The 21,499-nt window shown below is 44.5% G+C and overlaps 1 protein-coding gene across 1 annotated transcript in view; it reads right to left on the bottom strand.

Annotated features, from left to right (window-relative positions):
- The window catches only part of MTDH (metadherin), a 282,822-nt gene that overhangs the window by 211,046 nt on the left and 50,277 nt on the right, over positions 1-21,499 (bottom strand). Inside the window, exons 4-5 of the mRNA XM_069220519.1 lie at positions 18,630-18,794; positions 17,634-17,861 (exon numbers count right to left, since the gene is read on the bottom strand). Coding sequence (XP_069076620.1) covers positions 17,634-17,861; positions 18,630-18,794 — 393 coding nt within the window. The remainder of the gene's footprint in view (positions 1-17,633; positions 17,862-18,629; positions 18,795-21,499) is intronic.

Genomic DNA, 21,499 nt, shown 5'->3' with positions numbered 1-21,499 from the left:
TAGCCATTGACTACTTTCCCCAGACCTAAACACCCCCCTACATTTAGTATTTAGAGGAACCCAAGAACCCAGGAAATCAGATTCCTGCAACCTGAACTACAAAGGAGGACTGCTGACCTACCTGCAGAGACGACGGACGACGACAACTGCTTTTGCCCCAGCCCTACCGGCCTGTCTCCCGAGTCAAAAACCTGCAATGCTGTGGACGGATCCAAAAGGGACCAGCGACCTCTGAAGCTTTGGAGGACTGCCCTGACCCCCCCAGGACCAAGAAACTCCTGTAAGCAGTGGCTCTGCTCAACAACAACATCCTTGCAACAAAGAAGCAACTTTTAAAGAACTCACTCTTCCTGCCAGAAGCGGGAGACTTAAAACTCTGCACCCAACACCCCCCGGCTCAAGATCCAGAGAACCAACCCCACAGGGAGGACTCCCCGGCGACTGCGACCCCGTGAGTAGCCAGAGTCGACACCCCTGGACTCCTACAGCGATGCCTGCAGAGAGAATCCAGAGGCTCCCCCTGACCGCGACTGCCTGCAACAAGGGAACCAACGCCTGGACCAAGCACTGCACCTGCATCCCCCAGGACCTGAATGAATGAACCTCAGTGCAGGAGTGACCCCAGGCGACCCTCTGCCTAGCCCAAGTGTTGGCTGGTCCGAGAAGCCCCCCGTGCCTGCCTGCAACGCTAGAGTGACACCCCCCCGGGTCCCTCCATTGAAACCTATTCAAAACCAGACGCCTGCTTTGCACACTGCACCCGGCCGCCCCGGTGCCGCTGAGGGTGTGTTTTGTGTGCCTACTTTTATCCCCCCAGTGCTCTACAAAATCCCCCTGGTCTGCCCCACGAGGACGCGGGTACTTACCTGCTGGCAGACTGTAACCAGAGCACCCTTGTTCTCCATAAGCACCTATGTGTTTTGGGCACCTCTTTGACCTCTGCACCTGACCGGCCCTGAGAGGCTGGTGTGGTAACTTGGGGGTTGCCTTGAACCCCCAAGAGTGGGTGCCTATGCCCAGGATCTGAGACTTGTAAGTGTTTTACTTACCTCACAATCTAACCATTACTTCCCTCCCCAGGAACTGTTTATTTTTGCACTGTGTCCACTTTTAAAATAGCTTATTGCCATTTTAACAAAAACTGTATATGTTATTGCTCTAATTCAAAAAGTTCCCAACTTACCTGTGTGGAGTACCTTGCATTTTATGTATTTACTTCAAATCTTGAACTTGTGGTTCTAAAAATAAATTAAGAAAATATATTTTTCTATATGAAAACCTATTGGCCTGGAGTTAGTCTTTGGGTGTGTGTTCCTCATTTATTGCCTGTGTGTGTACACAACAAATGCTTAACACTACCCTCTGATAAGCCTACTGCTGGACCACACTACCACAAAATAGAGCATTAGAATTATCTAATTTTGCCACTATCTATAAAGACATGTATGTGTTGTCTTCTGAGGTGAGCGGCTACTCCAGCTAGATATTTTTTGAAAATCCTTGGAGCTCTTGTTATGCCGAAGGGAAGTACCTTGAATTGGTTATGTTTGCCAGCTATTACAAATCTTAGGTATTTGCGATGAGCTGGATGTATGGGAATTTGAAAGTAAGCATCTTTGAGATCCAAGGCAGTCATGTAGTATTGTTTTTGTAGTAGGGGAATTACATCCTGTAGAGTGACCATGTGAAAATGTTCTGACAGGATATATAGATTTAGACATCTGGGATCTAGAATGGGTCTGAGAGTACCATCCTTTTTTTTTTGGTACAGGTAATATAGTAAATATACTCCTGTTCCCTGTTGTGATACTGGAACAGTTACTATTGCTCCTTTTAGTAATAGAGATTGTACCTCTTGTTTTAGCAGAACACTGTGTTCTGGGGAGAGTCTGAGAGCGAGGGGGAATGTTTTGTGGAGTAGAAATGAGTTCTAGGCAGTAAACATTTTGGCTAATTGAAAGTACCCACTGATCTGTGGTGATGTTTTGCCAGCAAGAGTGGAATTGTTGCAGTCTTCCTCCCACAGGAGATGTGTGGGATGTTGAGGAAGTCATGGTTTTGGGGGCGTGGTGGCACTATTTGAGGTATTAAATTTTCCTCTGGCACTAAAGTCTTAGCCTCTGTAAGAGCCTCTAACTGATTCTCTTGGATAATACTGCTGGGTTTGTTTAGGCTGCGAGGTGGAAGCCTCTGTAGTTTGGGGTTTGAAACCTCCCCATAACTGCTGTTTGCAAAAGGAACCCTGATAAGGTGTGGTAAAAAGGGTTCCCATGGCTTTTGCAGTGTCTGAATCCTTTCTGAGTTTTTCTATAGTTTGGGCAACTTCAGGTCAGAATAGATTTTCCTCATCAAAAGGCATGTTAAGCACTGCCTGCTGTATTTCGGGTTTAAACCAAGGGGATCTTAGCCATGCAGGTCTACTAACTGTTATGCTAGTGTTGATACTTCTAGCTGCAGTATCAGCTGCATCAAGGGCAGATCTAATTTGATTAGTGATTGCTTGTCCATCTTCAACAAGTTGTTAGGCTCTTTTCTGATACTCTTTAGGTAAATATTGCAAGAATTCTTGCATTTCATCCCAGTGTGCCCTGTCATACCTTGCTAACAGGGCTTGGGAACTGGCAATATGCCATTGGTTAGTTGCTTGTGTAGCTACCCTTTTACCAGCCGCATCAAACTTTCTACTTTCCTTGTCAGGGGGAGGAGTATCCCCTGAAGACTGGCTATTGGCGCTTTTCCTTGCAGCACTAACTACAATAGAGTCTGGTGGTGCCTGTTGGGTGATGTGAACTGAATCCGTTGGCGCAGGCTTATATATTCTTTTTCATATATGTTTGGGGTTAGAACCCTATTCTTGACAGGTTCCTTAAATATGTCTTCAGCATGTCTAAGCATACCAGGCAGCATTGGTAAACACTGGTAGCATGAGTGAGTGGAGCACAATGTGTTAAAAAGAAAATCCTCCTCCAATGGTTCAGCATGCAGCTCAACTCCATGGTATGCAGCTGCCCTAGGAATGACCCGAGTATAAATCGTACTATCCTCTGGTGGTGAATGTTTGGACGGATAGAGATCTGGGTCATTTAATGGTATAGGATCTGGGTCTTAAGTCCCAGGGGTCCACTATATCTCCGTGAGAATGTGTTGGTGAGGGCAGTGGTGGTGGGGTAGTAGGTGGTGAAGGGAAAGAAAGCTGTGGCGAATGTGGTGGAGAAAGCTGTAAAGGTAATAGCTTCTCCTTTCTTTTAAATATTTTTGCTGGTGGCGGAGCAGTGTCAAGAGACTCTTGAAACACCAGTTTTCCCCCTATGTATCCTTCTTTGTCTACTGTCCATAACGTCCATGTAAGGAAATGCCTCCTTGGCATGGTTACCCCCTGACTTTTTGCCTTTGCTGATACTATGTTTTGAATTGAAAGTGTGCTGAGGCCTGCTAACCAGGCCCCAGCACCAGTGTTCTTTCCCTAACCTGTACTTTTGTATCCACAATTGGCACACCCTGGCATCCAGATAAGTCCCTTGTAAGTGGTACCCCTGGTACCAAGGGCCCTGATGCCAAGGAAGGTCTCTAAGGGCTGCAGCATGTCTTATGCCACCCTGGAGACCCCTCACTCAGCACAGACACACTGCTTGCCAGCTTGTGTGCTGGTGAGAACAAAACGAGTAAGTCGACATGGCACTCCCCTCAGGCTGCCATGCCAGCCTCTCACTGCCTATGCAGGTATAGATAAGTCACCCCTCTAGTAGGCTTTACAGCCCTAAGGCAGGGTGCACTATACCATAGGTGAGGGCACCAGTGCATGAGCACTGTGCCCCTACAGTGTCTAAGCAATACCTTAGACATTGTAAGTGCAGGGTAGCCATAAGAGTATATGGTCTGGGAGTCTGTTTTACACGAACTCCACAGCACCATAATGGCTACACTGAAAACTGGGAAGTTTGGTATCAAACTTCTCAGCACAATAAATGCACACTGATGCCAGTGTACATTTTATTGTAAAATACACCCCAGAGGGCACCTTAGAGGTGCCCCCTAAAACCTTAACCAACTATCTGTGTAGGCTGACTGGTTCCAGCAGCCTGCCACACTAGAGACATGTTGCTGGCCCCATGGGGAGAGTGCCTTTGTCACTCTGAGGCCAGTAACAAAGCCTGCACTGGGTGGAGATGCTAACACCTCCCCCAGGCAGGAGCGGTCACACCTGGCGGTGAGCCTCAAAGGCTCACCCCTTTGTGCCAGCACCGCAGGACACTCCAGCTAGTGGAGTTGCCCGCCCCGGCCCCCACTTTTGGCGGCAAGGCGGAGAAAATAATGAGAAAAACAAGGAGGAGTCACTGGCCAGTCAGGACAGCCCCTAAGGTGTCCTGAGCTGAAGTGACTCCAACTTTTAGAAATCCTCCATCTTGCAGATGGAGGATTCCCCCAATAGGATTAGGGATGTGACCCCCTCCCCTTGGGAAGAGGCACAAAGAGGGTGTACCCACCCTCAGGGCTAGTAGCCATTGGCTACTAACCCCCCAGACCTAAACACGCCCTTAAATTTAGTATTTAAGGGCTCCCCTGAACCTAAGAATGTAGATTCCTGCAACTTACCTGAAGAAGAAGACTGCTGAGCTGAAAAACCCCTGCAGAGGAAGAACAGAAGACACCAACTGCTTTGGCCCCAGTCCTACCGGCCTGTCTGCCTTCCAAAGAAACCTGCTCCAGCGACGCTTTCCAAGGGACCAGCGACCTCTGAATCCTCTGAGGACTGCCCGACTTCGAGAAAGACAAGAAACTCCCAAGGACAGCGGCCCTGCTCCAAAAGAACTGCAACTTTGTTTCAAGTAGCAGATTTAAAGACCCCTGCAACTCCCCGCAAGAAGCGTGAGACTTGCAACACTGCACCCGGCGACCCCGACTTGACTGGTGGAGAAACAACGCTTCAGGGAGGACCCTCCGGCGACTCTACGACTGTGAGTAACCAAAGTTGTCCCCCCTGAGCCCCCACAGCGACGCCTGCAGAGGGAATCCCCAGGCTCCCCCTGACCGCGACTGTCTGAACTCCATTTCCCGACGGCTGGAAAAGACCCTGCACCCGCAGCCCCCAGCACCTGAAGGATCGGAACTTCTGTGCAGGAGTGACCCCCAGGAGGCCCTCTCCCTTGCCCAGGTGGTGGCTACCCCGAGGAGCCCCCCCCTTGCCTGCCTGCAACGCTGAAGAGATCCCTTGATCTCTCATTGAAACCTACAGAGAACCCGACGCTTGTTTGCACACTGCACCCAGCGCTGCTGAGGGTGTACTTTTTGTGCTGACTTGTGTCCCCCCCCGGTGCCCTACAAAACCCCCCTGGTCTGCCCTCCGAAGACGCGGGTACTTACCTGCTGGCAGACTGGAACCGGGGCACCCCCCCCTCTCTCCATTGAAGCCTATGTGTTTTGGGCACCTCTTTGACCTTTGCACCTGACCGGCCCTGAGCTGCTGGTGTGATAACTTTGGGGTTACTCTGAACCCCCAACGGTGGGCTACCTTGGACCCAAACCTGAGACTCGTAAGTGATTTACTTACCTGACAAAACTAACAAAAACTTACCTCCCCCAGGAACTGTGAAAATTGCACTGTGTCCACTTTTAAAACAGCTTATTGTGTTTTATGTAAAAAGTATACATGCTAATGAAATGATTCAAAGTTCCTAAAGTACTTACCTGCAATACCTTTCAAATGAGATATTACATGTAGAATTTGAACCTGTGGTTCTTAAAATAAATAAAGAAAAGATATTTTTCTATAACAAAACCTATTGGCTGGATTTGTCTCTGAGTGTGTGTTCCTCATTTATTGCCTGTGTGTATGTACAACAAATGCTTAACACTACTCCTTTGATAAGCCTACTGCTCGACCACACTACCACAAAATAGAGCATTAGTATTATCTCTTTTTGCCACTATCTTACCTCTAAGGGGAACCCTTGGACTCTGTGCATGCTATTCCTTACTTTAAAATAGCACATACAGAGCCAACTTCCTACAGTCCAAAATTGGCTGGATAGCAGAGTCCTCAGAATGATATCCAGATGTTTTTATGCCTTTGGAGGATTGTTCAGTAATTGTCTTTGAACTGTGTTTTAAAACGGCTCGAAAGACCGGTCTTCTTTGTAGAAGGATTTTTTTCGGCTCCGAAATGGTACCTAATTTTTTTGGTCCCGAAGATACAGTCTGTGATTTTGGCTCCGAAGCCAGACGTTGAATTTTCGGCTCGGCAGTGAAGCTTTTAATGTGTTTGCTCGACTCCGGCGTCGAACCGTGGCTTTCTGGCAGTGGTGCTGGGAAGAAACATTTTGGTAACAGTCCCATACCTTTTTCTCAGTCTCCACTTGACAAAACTTTCCAGACAGCAGCTGAACTAACTTGTGTACTAGTTTTGAAAATTTGGTGAAGACTCGTCAAATGGTGCCAGCTATAACCACATACTGGCTATCACTAATAGGATATATATATATATATATATATATATATATATATATATATATATATATATATATATATATATATATATATATACACATATATACATACACACACACACACACACACACATATATATATATATATATATATATATAGATACAAAAGGTTACTGGGACGTTATAGTTAGGCTCACATTTTAAACTTACAAAACCATAAAAATTCACCCGATAGAGTTATGTCATGTAACTTGTTCCCTAAGGTAAATATAACTCGCGCCTCTGCTATGCCCAGTTTTTTTTGTCAAAAAACATTTACTGCAAATATTACACTCATTATCAAAGATGTGATGAGTGCTATAATTTGTGGTGTAATTACAAGTTCATGGCGAGGGCGTGAGTTATAGTTACCTTAGGGAACAAGTTAGTTACTTGAGATAATGTCAACTACAACAGGTGAATGTCTATGGTTTTGTAAGTTTAAAATGTAAGCCCAACTATAAACGTCCCTGTAACCTTTGTTTTTTTCCAGAGAATTTCTGTCTTTTTCTTTTTTTTTAAATGTAGAGTGATTTTCATTACTATACGTTATTCCAACCACTGAAGCGCACGACCTGCAGCCAGGCCCTGGATCAACTTCCTATAACTAACCAACATTGCGCTGCACAAGGCCTTCGCCCCTGTGCAGTATGGTTGGCTGCAGGGCCTGGCCTGCAGCCAGCCCCTACAGACTACCCTCCTAATCACCCAACCCCATCCTGTGCACAGGCCTTTGCCCATGCGCAGCTGGCCGCAGGTCAGCGCGGTCCTCCTCCCCTGTATGATTTCAGCCCCGGGGACCCCATCCCCCGTGGCCTACCCTTCTAATTTTTTTTTTTTAAATTTGGGGAGGGAGAGAGGCCCGCATCCCCCAGCCGACCTTGGCCTCAGGGACCCCATTTCCAGGGGCCCAGCCTAAACATTTTATTTATTTATTGAGGGGTGGGGGTGAAAGGTGGAGGGGGGCCCCTTCCTGAGGCCGATCACCGCCCCAGGGACCCCATCCCCCAGTGCCCGACCATGTTACCTTTGTGCCTCCCAACTTTACAATCTAGCCCTGGCGAGGTGGTGGTGGTCCCTGGGGCTGCCCCACCACCTGCATTTGTTTACCTATTCTGCCCCGGGAGGTGGCGGTCCCCAGGACAGCGGAGGGGGTGGTTGGGCGAGAAGCCTAGGCACCACCCTCCCCCGACTTGATTATTTACTGTCATTCAAAAGCCCCGGGGAGTTGGCGGTCCCCGGGAAAACAATAAGCCTAGGAGGGGGGCCCGCCGCCTCATTTCTTTAGTATGCCCCCAGGAACTGGCCCAGCCAGGGGACTTTTTTTATTTTTTATTATAATTAAAAGAAGTAAAAGTGCACAAATTTGTAGCAAAAATAAAATAAGGCAGGAGGTCAGGGTATTCCTATCCGCCCCCCCCCTTTTCAGCTTAAGCAGAGTCTTAAGACAGCTGCCAACACTTCATGGTTGAAGTGTTGGCAGCCAATCAGAGCTGTGCATTTCACTGCACAAGCGTGGTATTATTCACAAAGTCGTTGGGGAGGATCTGTGACCCTAGATATACAAATGTATTTTTCCTTTAAATTTGGGTGTAATTCCATCCAGTGGTTCAGGCTGTATTCGTGTTCAAAGCTACTACAGGAATGAACATGGGAAACACATGATTTTTGGACCTTCATTCCCCCCCCCACCCCCTTTTTTTTTCCCCCTCAGCCTCCGCTTGACTGATCACCACAAAACTTTTTTGTGCACCACAGGAATCACCAGGAAACTTTTCTGGAAAGTATCGTCAAGTTTCGTCAAACTGTGCCAAAGATAAAGGCAAGTCAAAAAATGCTTTTTCTATGGAAACATGGCCCTAATTAGAACTGCCTGGGTGCTTTAGAGCTTCTTACGGAAATGGGAGTAGGTGGTCCAGATACTTACTCTTTAAGACAGACAATCCCCTTGCCCATTTGATAAAAAATAAATAGACGTGATGGAGCAGATGTTCTGTTGTATTCAACACAGTTTATTGTGGTATTCAGATTATAGACCCTTTTTCTACAGTTGAACCTTATTCGTCTGAGGTTTCTCAGTCTTTTCCTCAGTGGTTTCTTTGCACTGACCGATTATGGAAAAGAGTTAATATAGCCACCTCTGTAGGCTGACTTCTTAATTCCTATTTACAAGCAATGTCTTTCAACAGAGACATGTTTATTTGGAGAAAAACCATGTCCATAGCCAGAGCCATATTTAAAACTTCTAGGTCTTCACAGCTGTCGGTGTTCCTTACCCACTCCAGTGGAGTGAGGGCATCAGTGAAGTAGGCAGGTCAGATAACCTGATGTGTTTCACCAACTTTGATACCCCAAAGGGGCGATTCAGTCCTTATCTCAGCCTTTGGATTATAAGAAATGTAATAAGCTCAACTATAACCTTGGGTGGGATGGTGTAGTGCCATGCAACAGAAGAGAAGATGTGCAATTCAAAAGCACCATACCACCAAATCTGAAATCCTCCAGCTGCTTGCAAATTACTCTCCCCTAAATGCAACAGCTTCATGGATCTCATTAGGTACAAGTGGGCTGCTTCCTTCCCATACACTATTTTCGCTTCATATCAATGGTCTTATTGTAGAACGGAATCAGTGCAAAAATGATGCCCCCAAGTTAGCGAATATGAGGATTCCGGCCCTCATGTTTGCTGAGGATACCCTTCTTCCACCAAGTCTCCCATGGTCCTCCAAAAGCTCCCGAGTCTTTCTGAATGGAGCGGGGCACAGAAATCAATGTGGGGAAGACTAAGCTTATGATAGTTAATCCAAACAACTCATTGAGTGCCAACCCAACACTTGCAGGGATCCCGCTCTCGAGAGTTCCTACTTTTACCTACTTGGGTATCACGCCAACAGAACATCCAGGATGGCAGACCCATGTCACCAGCGCAGGTTAAAACTGGACCAGGTGGTGGGTGGCATAACTGAGATGTCATGCAACTCTTCATTTGGACCTATACAGCCGCCCCTTCAGATGAATAATCATCAAGCCCCGGCAGTAGCTACTTATGGAGCAGAGTTGTGGGGGCCCCTGGTGGCCTCCATTCTAGATCTAGTGGAGAATCACATTTTGCAACTATTGGTCAACACCTCTATTAGAATCCCTCTAAACCCCCTTAGATTAGATCTTGGGTTAAGAGCTCTGTCGGGAAAATTAGGTCTTCGTCCAATCCTTTACTGGAAGAGGATCTGGGCTACTCTAGAACTCCGGCAATACTGTGAAGGACTTCAATAAATTCTTACCCTTGCAAGCTTTAGCAGTTTACCATGGATCAAGTTCATGAATGCCACTCTGGGGGAGATTGCCTATCTTGGGGCACTCCTCACGCATCCCAAGCCAAAGAAATTTTCTAAGTCTATTATTAAAAAAATCCTATTTGCAGTTTCAAGACTCCTTTATACAGTACCGGGTCAGTAGAGGTATACTGACGGGTGCCTTTCTCTCAGTTAAGAAGTCGGACTATAGAGAAGATGTATTTATTTTTTCAGATAAGATCAAGCACCCACCCCCTCCACCAAAGCTAGGTGTTTATTTTTTTAATTTCATTATGGAACCCTATCCCTTCATTCTTTCACAGAGAAAATGAACTAAAAACTGGACTATGGCTGACTAGCAATGTCCTGTGGTGCCCTTGCAGAAACCACTGAGCATGTACTGTTTTTTGCGCTGCCTACATTGCTAGTAGACGATGTTGGATTCTTCTGCTGTATCAGATTTGGGGTATTAGAGAGTATAAAGTTGCTGATAGGATGCTCAAGACAAACTTAAACAGGTCTATGATCTAAGCCCTTACTCGCTTCTTGTTGGCCATGTGGAGAGCTAGGGCCAAGATTTGTGCTGCTCATGAGATCCAAGCTAAAGTAGTTGCCTAACGCGTGTGATATAATAGGCACTCCCACAACTTTCAACAATCAAGCTTCTCTGTCCTGGAATTTGTTTTAAAGAATTATCTCAATTTGTTTTTTTGATTTTTTTCCAATTTATTTAATGTACTTTTATGCCTCTAGTTTCAGATAAATTGTTGTTTAAAGCAAACTGCCTCATTCATCCAATGGATTACTTAAAGCTAGCCATGAGCAGTAGCAGAATGTAAACTTAATCGTGTTTTAAGCATTTTAGACAATCACCTGAGCCCAAGGCACAAGAGCAATTCCCAGCCAGTTAGGAATGAGAAAAGCATGAGGACAGAGTAAGGAAGCTTGTATTTATTAAAACGTTTTGAGAACCTCCGCATTAGTACTTTCCACTCCCAAGAACTGAAAATAATGTTACAGTTAAAATGCAGCATTAAAAAGCCAATATGTCTGCTTTAAAGAGCCAAACACATGTAAACACAGTCATTCACAAATGCTGTTTATAAGCGTTTCATGCACACGTGACCTCTCATGTTAAAGCCTGTCCTACTAGCTTTGCCAATGTTGAGGCTAAAAGCAATAAAAAGGACTGCCTTAGGTTTAGAATGCATACAAGGAGATAAAGAATTGTATGTGGCAAACTACATGGGGAATTGATTTAATTTAAGAGATGTAAAATAGTTCCTCAGGCATTTCAATGGAAGAACTTCTGAGAAAGCAAGAGGATACACGCAATAACATGAGGTGAGAGAGTAATACTCCTTTCAGTGGCGCCAAAGTCTAATCTACATTTTTAAGAACAGTTAACCATTTTTAGGTTTGGCTTAACAGCACAGCTGTTTACAAGATGTACTGGTAACAGATCATTAGTAAAGGATAGAAAAGAAAAAAAAAATCCTAGACTACAGATGTAACAATTCACAAAAGTGGTAAAACCAACAGGAACAGAACAAGTGAGGGGCATTCCGGCTTGATGTATGTTGTGGTGGGCAGAGAAGGACTAACAACTTTGGAATAATTCTTGACCTAATTTGTAGGTAACAAATCCAACAATCCATTAACATTTTTTGATGAGAAGTTCGGCTGTGGGTAAGGCTTTGAGGTGAAGTTATAATGCAAAATGAAAATGTCACTTACCCAGTGTACATCTGTTCGTGGCATCAGTCGCAGTAGATTCGCATGTTCTGCAATAGCTCGCCATCTGGTGTTGGGCCGGAGTGTTACAAGTTGTTTTTCTTCGAAGAAGTCTTTCGAGTCACGGGACCGAGTGACTCCTCCTTTTGTCTCCATTGCGCATGGGCGTCGACTCCATCCTCGATTGTTTTTCCCCGCAGAGGGTGAGGTAGGAGTTGAATTGTAGTAATAGTGCCCATGCAATGGAGTGACTAAGTATGCACTTATTTAAGGTTGAGATGATACATATATAAATAATTGAAGGTAACTTCCAAACTGCTACAGGCTCCCGGGGAGGCGGGTGGGCACATGCGAATCTACTGCGACTGATGCCACGAACAGATGTACACTGGGTAAGTGACATTTTCAGTTCGATGGCATCTGTCGCTGTAGATACGCATGTTCTGCAATAGACTAGTAAGCAGTTATTTCCCCAAAAGCGGTGGATCAGCCTGTAGGAGTGGAAGTAGTCTGAAATAATGTCCTTAATACAGCTTGACCTACTGTGGCTTGTTGTGCGGATAACACGTCTACACAGTAGTGCTTGGTGAATGTGTGAGGCGTAGACCATGTGGCTGCCTTACATATTTCTTGCATTGGGATGTTTCCTAGAAAGGCCATGGTAGCACCTTTCTTTCTGGTTGAGTGTGCCCTTGGTGTAATGGGCAGCTGTCGTTTAGCTTTAAGGTAGCAGATTTGGATGCATTTAACTATCCATCTGGCTATACCTTGTTTTGAAATTGGGTTTCCTGCATGAGGTTTTTGAAATGCAATAAAGAGTTGTTTAGTCTTTCTGATGTTCTTTGTTCTGTCAATGTAATACATTAATGCTCTTTTGACATCTAATGTATGTAGTGCCCTTTCAGCTACGGTATCTGGCTGTGGAAAGAACACCGGAAGTTCCACTGTTTGATTTAGATGGAACGGTGAAATAACCTTTGGCAAAAATTTAGGATTGGTCCTTAGGACGACTTTATTTTTGTGTAGTTGTATAAAAGGTTCCTGTATAGTAAACGCCTGAATCTCGCTTACTCTTCTCAGGGAAGTAATGGCGATGAGAAATGCTACCTTCCAGGTTAGGAACTGTATGTCGCAGGAGTGCATGGGTTCAAAAGGTGGACCCATAAGTCTAGTTAGGACAACATTTAGGTTCCATGAAGGAACAGGTAGTGTTCTTGGTGGTATAATTCTCCTAAGGCCCTCCATGAATGCTTTAATGACTGGTATTTTATATAGGGAAGTTGAATAGGTAGTCTGCAGGTATGCAGATATTGCTGCAAGGTGAATCTTAATGGAAGAGAAAGCTAGGTTAGATTTTTGTAAGTGAAGCAAGTAACCCACTACATGTTCTGGAGTTGTGTGTAATGGTTGTATTTGATTAATATGGCAGTAGCAAACAAACCTCTTCCATTTACTTGCATAGCAGTGCCTGGTGGATGGCCTTCTTGCTTGTTTTATGACTTCCATACATTCTTGGGTAAGTTGTAAGTGCCCGAATTCTAGGATTTCAGGAGCCAGATTGCTAGATTCAGCGATGCTGGATCTGGGTGTCTGATCTTTTGGTTGTGCTGTGTCAACAGATCTGGCCTGTTGGGCAATTTGATGCAGGGTACCACTGATAGGTCTAGCAGCGTTGTGTACCAGGGTTGCCTTGCCCAAGTTGGTGCTATCAATATGAGTTTGAGTTTGCTTTGACTGAGTTTGTTTACCAGGTAGGGAAGGAGAGGGAGAGGAGGAAAAGCGTAAGCAAATATCCCTGACCAGTTCATCCATAGGGCATTGCCTTGGGATTGTTTGTGTGGGTATCTGGATGCGAAGTTTTGGCATTTTGCGTTCTCCCTTGTCGCAAACAAGTCTATCTGAGGTGTTCCCCAGAGTTTTTAATAAGTGTTCAGTATTTGGGGGTGAATTTCCCATTCGTGGACCTGTTGGTGATCTCGAGAGAGATTGTCTGCGAGTTGATTTTGTATCCCTGGTATAAACTGTGCAATTAGGCGAATTTGGTTGTGAATTGCCCAATGCCAAATTTTTTGTGCTAACATGCTTAACTGCGTGGAGTGCGTCCCTCCCTGCTTGTTTAGATAATACATTGTTGTCATGTTGTCTGTTTTGACGAGAATGTATTTGTGAACTATTATTGGTTGGAAAGCTTTTAGTGCTTGAAAAACTGCAAGAAGTTCTAGGTGATTGATATGCAGTTTTGTTTGATGTACGTTCCATTGTCCTTGTATGCTGTGTTGATCGAGGTGTGCTCCCCACCCTGTCATGGAAGCATCTGTTGTTATTACGTATTGTGGCACTGGGTCTTGAAAAGGCCGCCCCTTGTTTAAATTTATGTTGTTCCACCACAGAAGCGAGAGGTAAGTTTGGCGGTCTATTAACACCAGATCTAGAAGGTGACCCTGTGCTTGAGACCACTGTGATGCTAGGCATTGTTGTAAGGGCCTCATGTGCAGTCTTGCGTTTGGGACAATGGCTATGCATGATGACATCATGCCTAGGAGTTGTAATACCATCTTTGCTTGTATCTTTTGTGTTGGATACATGCGTTGTATGATGGTGTTGAAATTTTGAATTCTTTGTGGACTTGGAGTGGCTACTCCTTTTGATGTGTCTATTATGGCTCCCAGGTATTGTTGTACCTTGCGTGGCCGAATCTTGGATTTTGTGAAATTGACGGTGAACCCTAGTTTGAAGAGGGTTTGTATGATATGATTTGTGTGATTTGAGCACTCTATTAACGAATGGGCCTTGATTAGCCAGTCGTCTAGATATGGGAACACATGTATTTGCTGCCTTCTGATGTGTGCAGCGACTACCGCTAGACATTTGGTAAAGACTCTTGGTGCGGTTGTTAATCCGAAAGGCAGTACCTTGAATTGGTAATGTATTCCTTTGAATACAAACCTTAGGTATTTCCTGTGCGATGGGTGAATTGGTATATGGAAATAAGCATCCTTGAGGTCTAAAGTTGCCATGTAGTCGTGCAGCTTTAGCAATGGCAATACTTCTTGTAGTGTGACCATGTGGAAGTGGTCTGATTTGATGAAAGTGTTGACTACTCTGAGGTCTAGGATTGGTCTCAGTGTTTTGTCCTTCTTTGGTATCAGAAAGTACAGTGAGTAAACTCCTGTGTTTATTTGTGTGTTTGGCACTAATTCGATTGCATTCTTTTGCAATAGTGCCTGCACTTCTATCTCTAGGAGATTGGAATGGTGTGTTGTTAAATTTTGTGCTTTTGGTGGTATGTTTGGAGGGAACTGTAGAAATTCTATGCAGTAACCATGTTGGATAATTGCTAGAACCCAAGTGTCTGTAGTGATTTTCTCCCATGCTCTGTAATAATGACCTATTCGTCCCCCCACTGGTGTTGTGTGGAGGGGGTGAGTGACATGTGAGTCACTGTTTAGTAGTAGGGGTTTTGGGGCTTTGGAATCTTCCTCTATTTCTAGGGAATTGCCCTCCTCTATATTGTCCCCGAAAACCTCCTCTATACTGTCCTTGGTAACTGGACGGTGTGGCTTGTGAGGTGCTGACTTGTGTGCTTTGACCCCGAAACCCCCCTCGAAAGGGCGTTTTACGGAATGAGCTGTAATTCCCTCTGCTCTGCGGGGAGTAGAGTGCGCCCATGGCTTTGGCAGTGTCCGTATCTTTTTTGAGTTTCTCAATCGCTGTGTCCACTTCTGGACCGAACAGTTCTTTTTCATTAAAAGGCATATTGAGAACTGCTTGTTGAATCTCTGGTTTAAATCCAGACGTTCGGAGCCATGCATGCCTTCTGATAGTTACAGATGTATTAATTGTCCGTGCAGCTGTATCTGCAGCGTCCATGGAGGAGCGGATCTGGTTGTTGGAGATGGCCTGTCCCTCCTCAACCACTTGTTTTGCCCTATTTTGGAAGTCTTTGGGCAGATGTTCAATGAGATGTTGCATCTCGTCCCAGTGGGCTCTGTCATAGCGCGCAAGTAGTGCTTGGGAGTTCGCGATGCGCCACTGGTTTGCAGCTTGTGCTGCGACTCTTTTACCAGCTGCATCAAACTTGCGGCTTTCTTTATCTGGGGGTGGTGCATCTCCAGATGTGTGAGAGTTGGCCCTTTTCCTAGCTGCTCCTACAACAACAGAGTCTGGTGGCAGCTGTGTTGTGATGAAAGCCGGGTCTGTAGGAGGCGGCTTATACTTTTTTTCCACCCTTGGTGTGATTGCCCTACTTTTGACCGGGTCCTTAAATATGTCTTTTGCGTGCCGGAGCATACCAGGGAGCATAGGCAGGCTTTGGTAGGAGCTGTGGGTGGAGGAGAGTGTGTTGAACAGGAAATCATCCTCGACCTGTTCTGAGTGGAGGCTTACGTTGTGAAATTGTGCTGCTCTAGCCACCACCTGAGAGTACGCGGTGCTGTCTTCTGGTGGAGATGGTTTTGTAGGGTATGCCTCTGGGCTGTTATCTGACACTGGGGCGTCGTATAGGTCCCATGCGTCCTGGTCTTGGTCACCCTGGCTCATGGTGGTGTGAGCTGGGGAGTGTGATGGCGTTTGTGCTGGTGAAACGTTAATCACGGGCGGAGGAGAGGGTGGTGGTGTAACTCTTTTCACCACTTTTGGTTGTGGTGCTTGTTCCGTCTGGAACTCCAACCTTCTCTTTCTCCTAATGGGGGGAAGGGTGCTTATTTTTCCTGTCCCCTGCTGAATGAAGATACGCTTTTGCGTATGGTCCGCATCAGTTGCTTGTAGCTCTTCCTCAAACCTATGCTTCTGCATTTGGGAGGTTAGCGAGTGCTCTTCTGTATAAGAGCCTGAAGCTGGGTCGCTTGCAGTTTGTTTCGGCGTCGAAACTGTGTCTGCGTGTTTTTTCGGCTCCGAGGTGACTTTTTTCCTTTTCGGGGCCGAAACCTCTCGGCGTCGATCTGTTTCGGTGCCGCTGTCTCGGCGTCGAGCCGTGTCCACACCGGCATCTCGGTGTCGAGGCTTGTCTCCAGCACTTTCTCGGTCCCGAGAAGGCTGCGTGCCGGTGTCTCGACCGGAGTCGGACGATCTCGGCACTGTTTGGGCCTTTTTCGGTGCCGACGGTCGGTCACCGATTTTATGGGTTGAGCCATGGCCTGGTGGCAGTGGCGTCCCCTGGGCCTTGTAAATGTTTCTTTGTGTGGTTTTCGACGTCTTACTCACGGTTTGTGTATCGTCGAATCCTTCGGAGTCTGAGTCTTGGATCGAGAAGGTACCTTCCTCTTCCTGTTCCTCGAACTCCCGTCGGGCTGTCGGTGCGGAAGCCATTTGAAGTCTTCTGGCTCGACGGTCTCGGAGTGTTTTTCGGGACCGGAACGCACGACAGGCCTCGCAGGTGTCTTCGCTGTGCTCAGGTGACAGGCACAGGTTGCAGACCAAGTGTTGGTCTGTGTAGGGGTATTTATTGTGGCATTTGGGGCAGAAACGGAACGGGGTCCGTTCCATCGGCGTTCTTCAGCACGCGGTCGGGCCGACCAGGCCCCGACGGAGGATCGAAAAATTACCCCGAAGGGCACCGGAGCTCTTCGATCTTCGATGCGGTGTTGAATGTAAGTATGCCGATCCCGAACGCAACAATACCGACGAAAATCTTCCGAAATTAACTATTTTTTCTGTTCCGAAACTCGGAGCGACAGGAACACGTCCGAACCCGATGGCAGAAAAAAAACAATCGAGGATGGAGTCGACGCCCATGCGCAATGGAGACAAAAGGAGGAGTCACTCGGTCCCGTGACTCGAAAGACTTCTTCGAAGAAAAACAACTTGTAACACTCCGGCCCAACACCAGATGGCGAGCTATTGCAGAACATGCGTATCTACAGCGACAGATGCCATCGAACCTCTAGTTTTGAAAGATTGAGCAGACAAAAATATGGGTCACTCAAGCGCTGAAAGACAATATTCTGCATTAGAAACTTTCAATGTAAAAAATGGTAACTGTTTTTAGCAGGAATCATGTACATAGAAACATTGCACTTTAGACAATATTACAGCATTGTTTAGCACATTGCCTCACCACCGCATACAGTTCTAGAATCAATTTTGTTTACAAACACATTTCATGGTTTAAAGAACGTTAGCTTACGAATGCTTTGGAACAATGGACGTTCACTCCAAGGTGCACTCCAATCTTTGCCATTGGCATCACCAGAATCCTGACCCCACGTTGACGTCTCAGGCTTCTTCTTTCCAGCAGTTGATGACTGTATTGACACCCACTTCTCTTCACCTCCAACGAGCTGTGGTATTTTGACAGGCTTTTCATTCCAGCCACTTCCATTTACTGTTGGCAATATAGATGATTCAGTGGTAACTAGAATACAACAATGGGAGATAAGAAAAAACGTCTAAGATAACAAAGTAGAAGAAGAGTAAATGCTGGTTAACGTAGTGGCTTCAGGTACTTGCTGTTCAACTATTGTGTAGGACTGGGAGCTTCAGAAAAAGAGTCCGGTTTATTTTCAGGCTTTAACTAAGCAATACATATTTTCCTAGCATACAACTGTCAATTTATAAAGAGATAAGCAATGTCTTAGTACAAGAAGTACAGCCCTTGTAACAATGGCCTCATGCCATCATAACCAGTAAGTCACTGACAAAAGGAGACCTAAACCTCAAAGAGACACAGGGATAAATGCCAAGGTGCATCATAATTATTATTAATATATATGCTGAGCGTCAGTGTATTCAGCCACAACATAGTTAATGCAACAGAGAAGAAGGTACAGAACATATTTTTAATGTCTACAGCACACGGTTCAAACTACTCACTGACGGCAAATAAGGATCTGTAAAAGGCTTTAAACTATTTTAGTGAAAGAGGTGCAGGTTTTACACATTCACCATATAACCTTGTTTAAATATGTTGAATATCGCAGATCCATTAAGAAATTGAGCCACAAAGTACTAACTGCACAAGTGTGTCAGAATTTACAGTGTTGAACAATTGCAGACCGTGGAATTATAAACAGGTTTATACCAAGTCCACCATATGATGCACATTTTTGATTTAGTGAGCCAAACAGACATCTTTCAAATGAATACAATCTCATAAGAAAGCACTGAGGATGACTCACGATACCTTTATTTTTTCTTATCCCAGCTGGAAAAGATGACAGATTGGTCTGCGGTTCGGTGGCAATCAAAGCTGAAATTTCCATACCAGCAGACTCTGATTCACCGGATCCTTTAACACGCTTGCGATGTTGTCTTTTCTCTTTGTTACTGATTTTGGTTTCCCATGTTCCTGTTGAACACCCAAAAAAGCAATATTAAACCAGGAACAAACACTGTGGCAAAATTACAACAAACATTAGGCACATTTACAAAATGAAAGGCCATACTGCAATGATTTGTCATTAGCCTGCATTTCTAAGAGCCTTTTTTGGCCCACTTAGAAGAAGTTTATTAATTTAGTCTCAAAATCTAGGCACTGGTTACCTACCTGAAACAGTTTGGGCTTCAAACCCTTCCTGATTGCTGTTGAACATTTATTGCTATCTAGTTATTGGTGTGAAAACTCTGCCATTAACATAGTACAAAGTCACTAATTTCAGACTATTTTCTGATGTGTTTTTAAGTTACTCTTCTACTAACCTTAAATCATCCATGAACCCTTCCTTTCTCCCTCCCTCACAAGGGAGGCAAAAAGGTCACAATGGAATCTAGAAGAGGTTAATGCAGCAAAGTCATTGCTACTGGTAAGTTACTAGTTTTCCAGATCAGCATGCTGTTTATACATTATATAGCAGTGCCAACACCTTGAATGAGGGAGTCAAGTGTGGCTGAGAGCACATAAAGGTTTCAGAAATTGGTTACTTACCTGTAACTCCAGTTCTCAAACAGTGGTGTCCCAGCCTAACAGGGAAGGATTCAAGCATGTCAGCCTATAAAAGATAGAATGTTGGAGAACCTTATGCACAATTTGTGCTTCTGTTCTTTAATTTTATATCCATGATACAGAATTCAGTGAATGTGTTTTACTGAGGACCATGAAGATGCCATACCTACGTCTTTAAATGACAGGTCTGCCAAATATGATAACGTTTTCCATTTTTAGGCCTGGCGACCACTTTACCTGCCTTGCCAGGCTCAGGGTTTTCTAATCATCTGAAATAAAAATACATACATCTACAAGGACTTTTGGTAAGCCCACTTCATTAAGGTTCACTTGCATTTTGCTCCGGCCACAACAGCATAAAGCATTGGGAAATCCATAGGTTATCTTTCACTTTGAGTAAAGTCAATTTGCCTGATCACGTGTGCACAGCTTGGTGAAAAGGAGTGAATTAGAGCACAAGCACTGGTGTGTCTGGGAAGGTGGGCTGCTCTTACATTTTATATTTTATCCTACTTGATCTGTTGGGTTTGCAAATGCTTGTTTCCTTTGGAGCAGGTCCTTAGTGTTACACTTAAGGTCTTCCCTGCTAGTGTTTAAACACATTTCAATAGTATGCACTATTCACCTTGCTAAGGCTCCTTTAGACACCGAAGCAGTGTCCAAAGAACTGGTTGGACTTTATTATTGACTGTGTCTCCTGTATGAAGAACACAATGGCCCTTCTTACATCCAGGGTGTACAGGTCCCTTTAAGATTGTGTCTTTGGCTGTTGGGAAAAAAAGTGGTTAGCTGAATAGACTGATAGACTGATAGACTTTGGCGTGCAGCAATAATGAAGAGGCAAGTCAGTTGTTATCTGCACTCTGATTGGTCTAATTTCCTATTATACATGAACAACTTCATCATTTATTAAATCAAAAAAGGAGAAGGGTTTGTACGGCGCACATCCTGAAGTCATGCAGTGTGAGGTCCTTTTACAGACAACAATGAAGGAAACACCAAGTACTGAAAAATAAAGCACACACATTGATTTATTTCAGTTAAGCCTGAAAATTCTCTCTGTAAAAATGTAAATAGAACATCTTGACAAATGTGTTGATTACACACTGTGATATCCACTAAAGGTAATTAGGGAACTATTCACTTTGAATATTCTACAGTATTCCCTAAATAGACATAGGAGGTGAATAAAATTTTGTTACATGTTAAAAGCTAGGTTAGTGATTAAAGTCAAACATCTTTTAAAAACACATTTTAGTAATTTTAAATATAAAGTGGTGTAATTCTGGCGGTGAAACGCTGCACATAATTTGTTAGTAGATAATGTTATGGACATATGCAAAAGCTTTTGACAAAATGTTTGAGGGGGCGTCAGAGAACACGTTCCAGGAATATTACAACTTCTGCAAGTAAATGGGTCGTGCAGCAGGTTGCAAATATAGGTTTTATGTAGCATAAATGGAATTCTTCAGTTATACATTTGTTTTGTACATCCTTGCAAAGGTTAGTACAAGCAGTAGCCATTTATGATAAACCTGTGTACCACAACAAAGGAAGGAAGCACTTTGTTCTGTGGTATTCAAAATAAGAGAATTAGAACAAAAACACTTATTTGGATTTGCGCTTTTAACTTTGTGGAGGCAGTATTCTTGCAGTTATGTTCAGATAGGAAAATGCATATGAAGCTTTTAATTTCTTTAAGGAAATATTTCCTGTAGACGAACAAAAAATTATTTAAAGAGAATAGTATACAATTAATCATGCTTTCTAAGGTGGTGTTATTGGAAGACCCAAAAGCAACTTCTAGACATTATCTCAAATAACAGAATGTTAGCAATAAAATGTGCTGGTACATTAACACATTTTGTTTTTAAGTAATGCAGTTCTAATTAACTTTTAGATTATGTTTTGAGCATGTGACAAAACAGAGCGGTGGGCTTTCACAATCATTTAGAGATTATGTTTTAAATAAAAAATTAAAATTAAACCCCCCCCCCCCTCACCAGCTTTAGACAGAAGAAGAATCACATAGGATTTCAGTCCCGTTCACCCAGGATTATGAGCCTCAACTCCATGAGCACATTTTAGAAAGGATGCACGTCATTGAAAAG

The sequence above is a fragment of the Pleurodeles waltl genome, chromosome 2_2 (assembly GCF_031143425.1).
Source record: "Pleurodeles waltl isolate 20211129_DDA chromosome 2_2, aPleWal1.hap1.20221129, whole genome shotgun sequence".
NCBI classification, from domain to species: Eukaryota; Metazoa; Chordata; class Amphibia; order Caudata; family Salamandridae; genus Pleurodeles; species Pleurodeles waltl.
The sequence above is the reverse complement of the archived record's forward strand: the minus strand, read 5'-3'. Positions and strand labels throughout refer to the sequence as shown.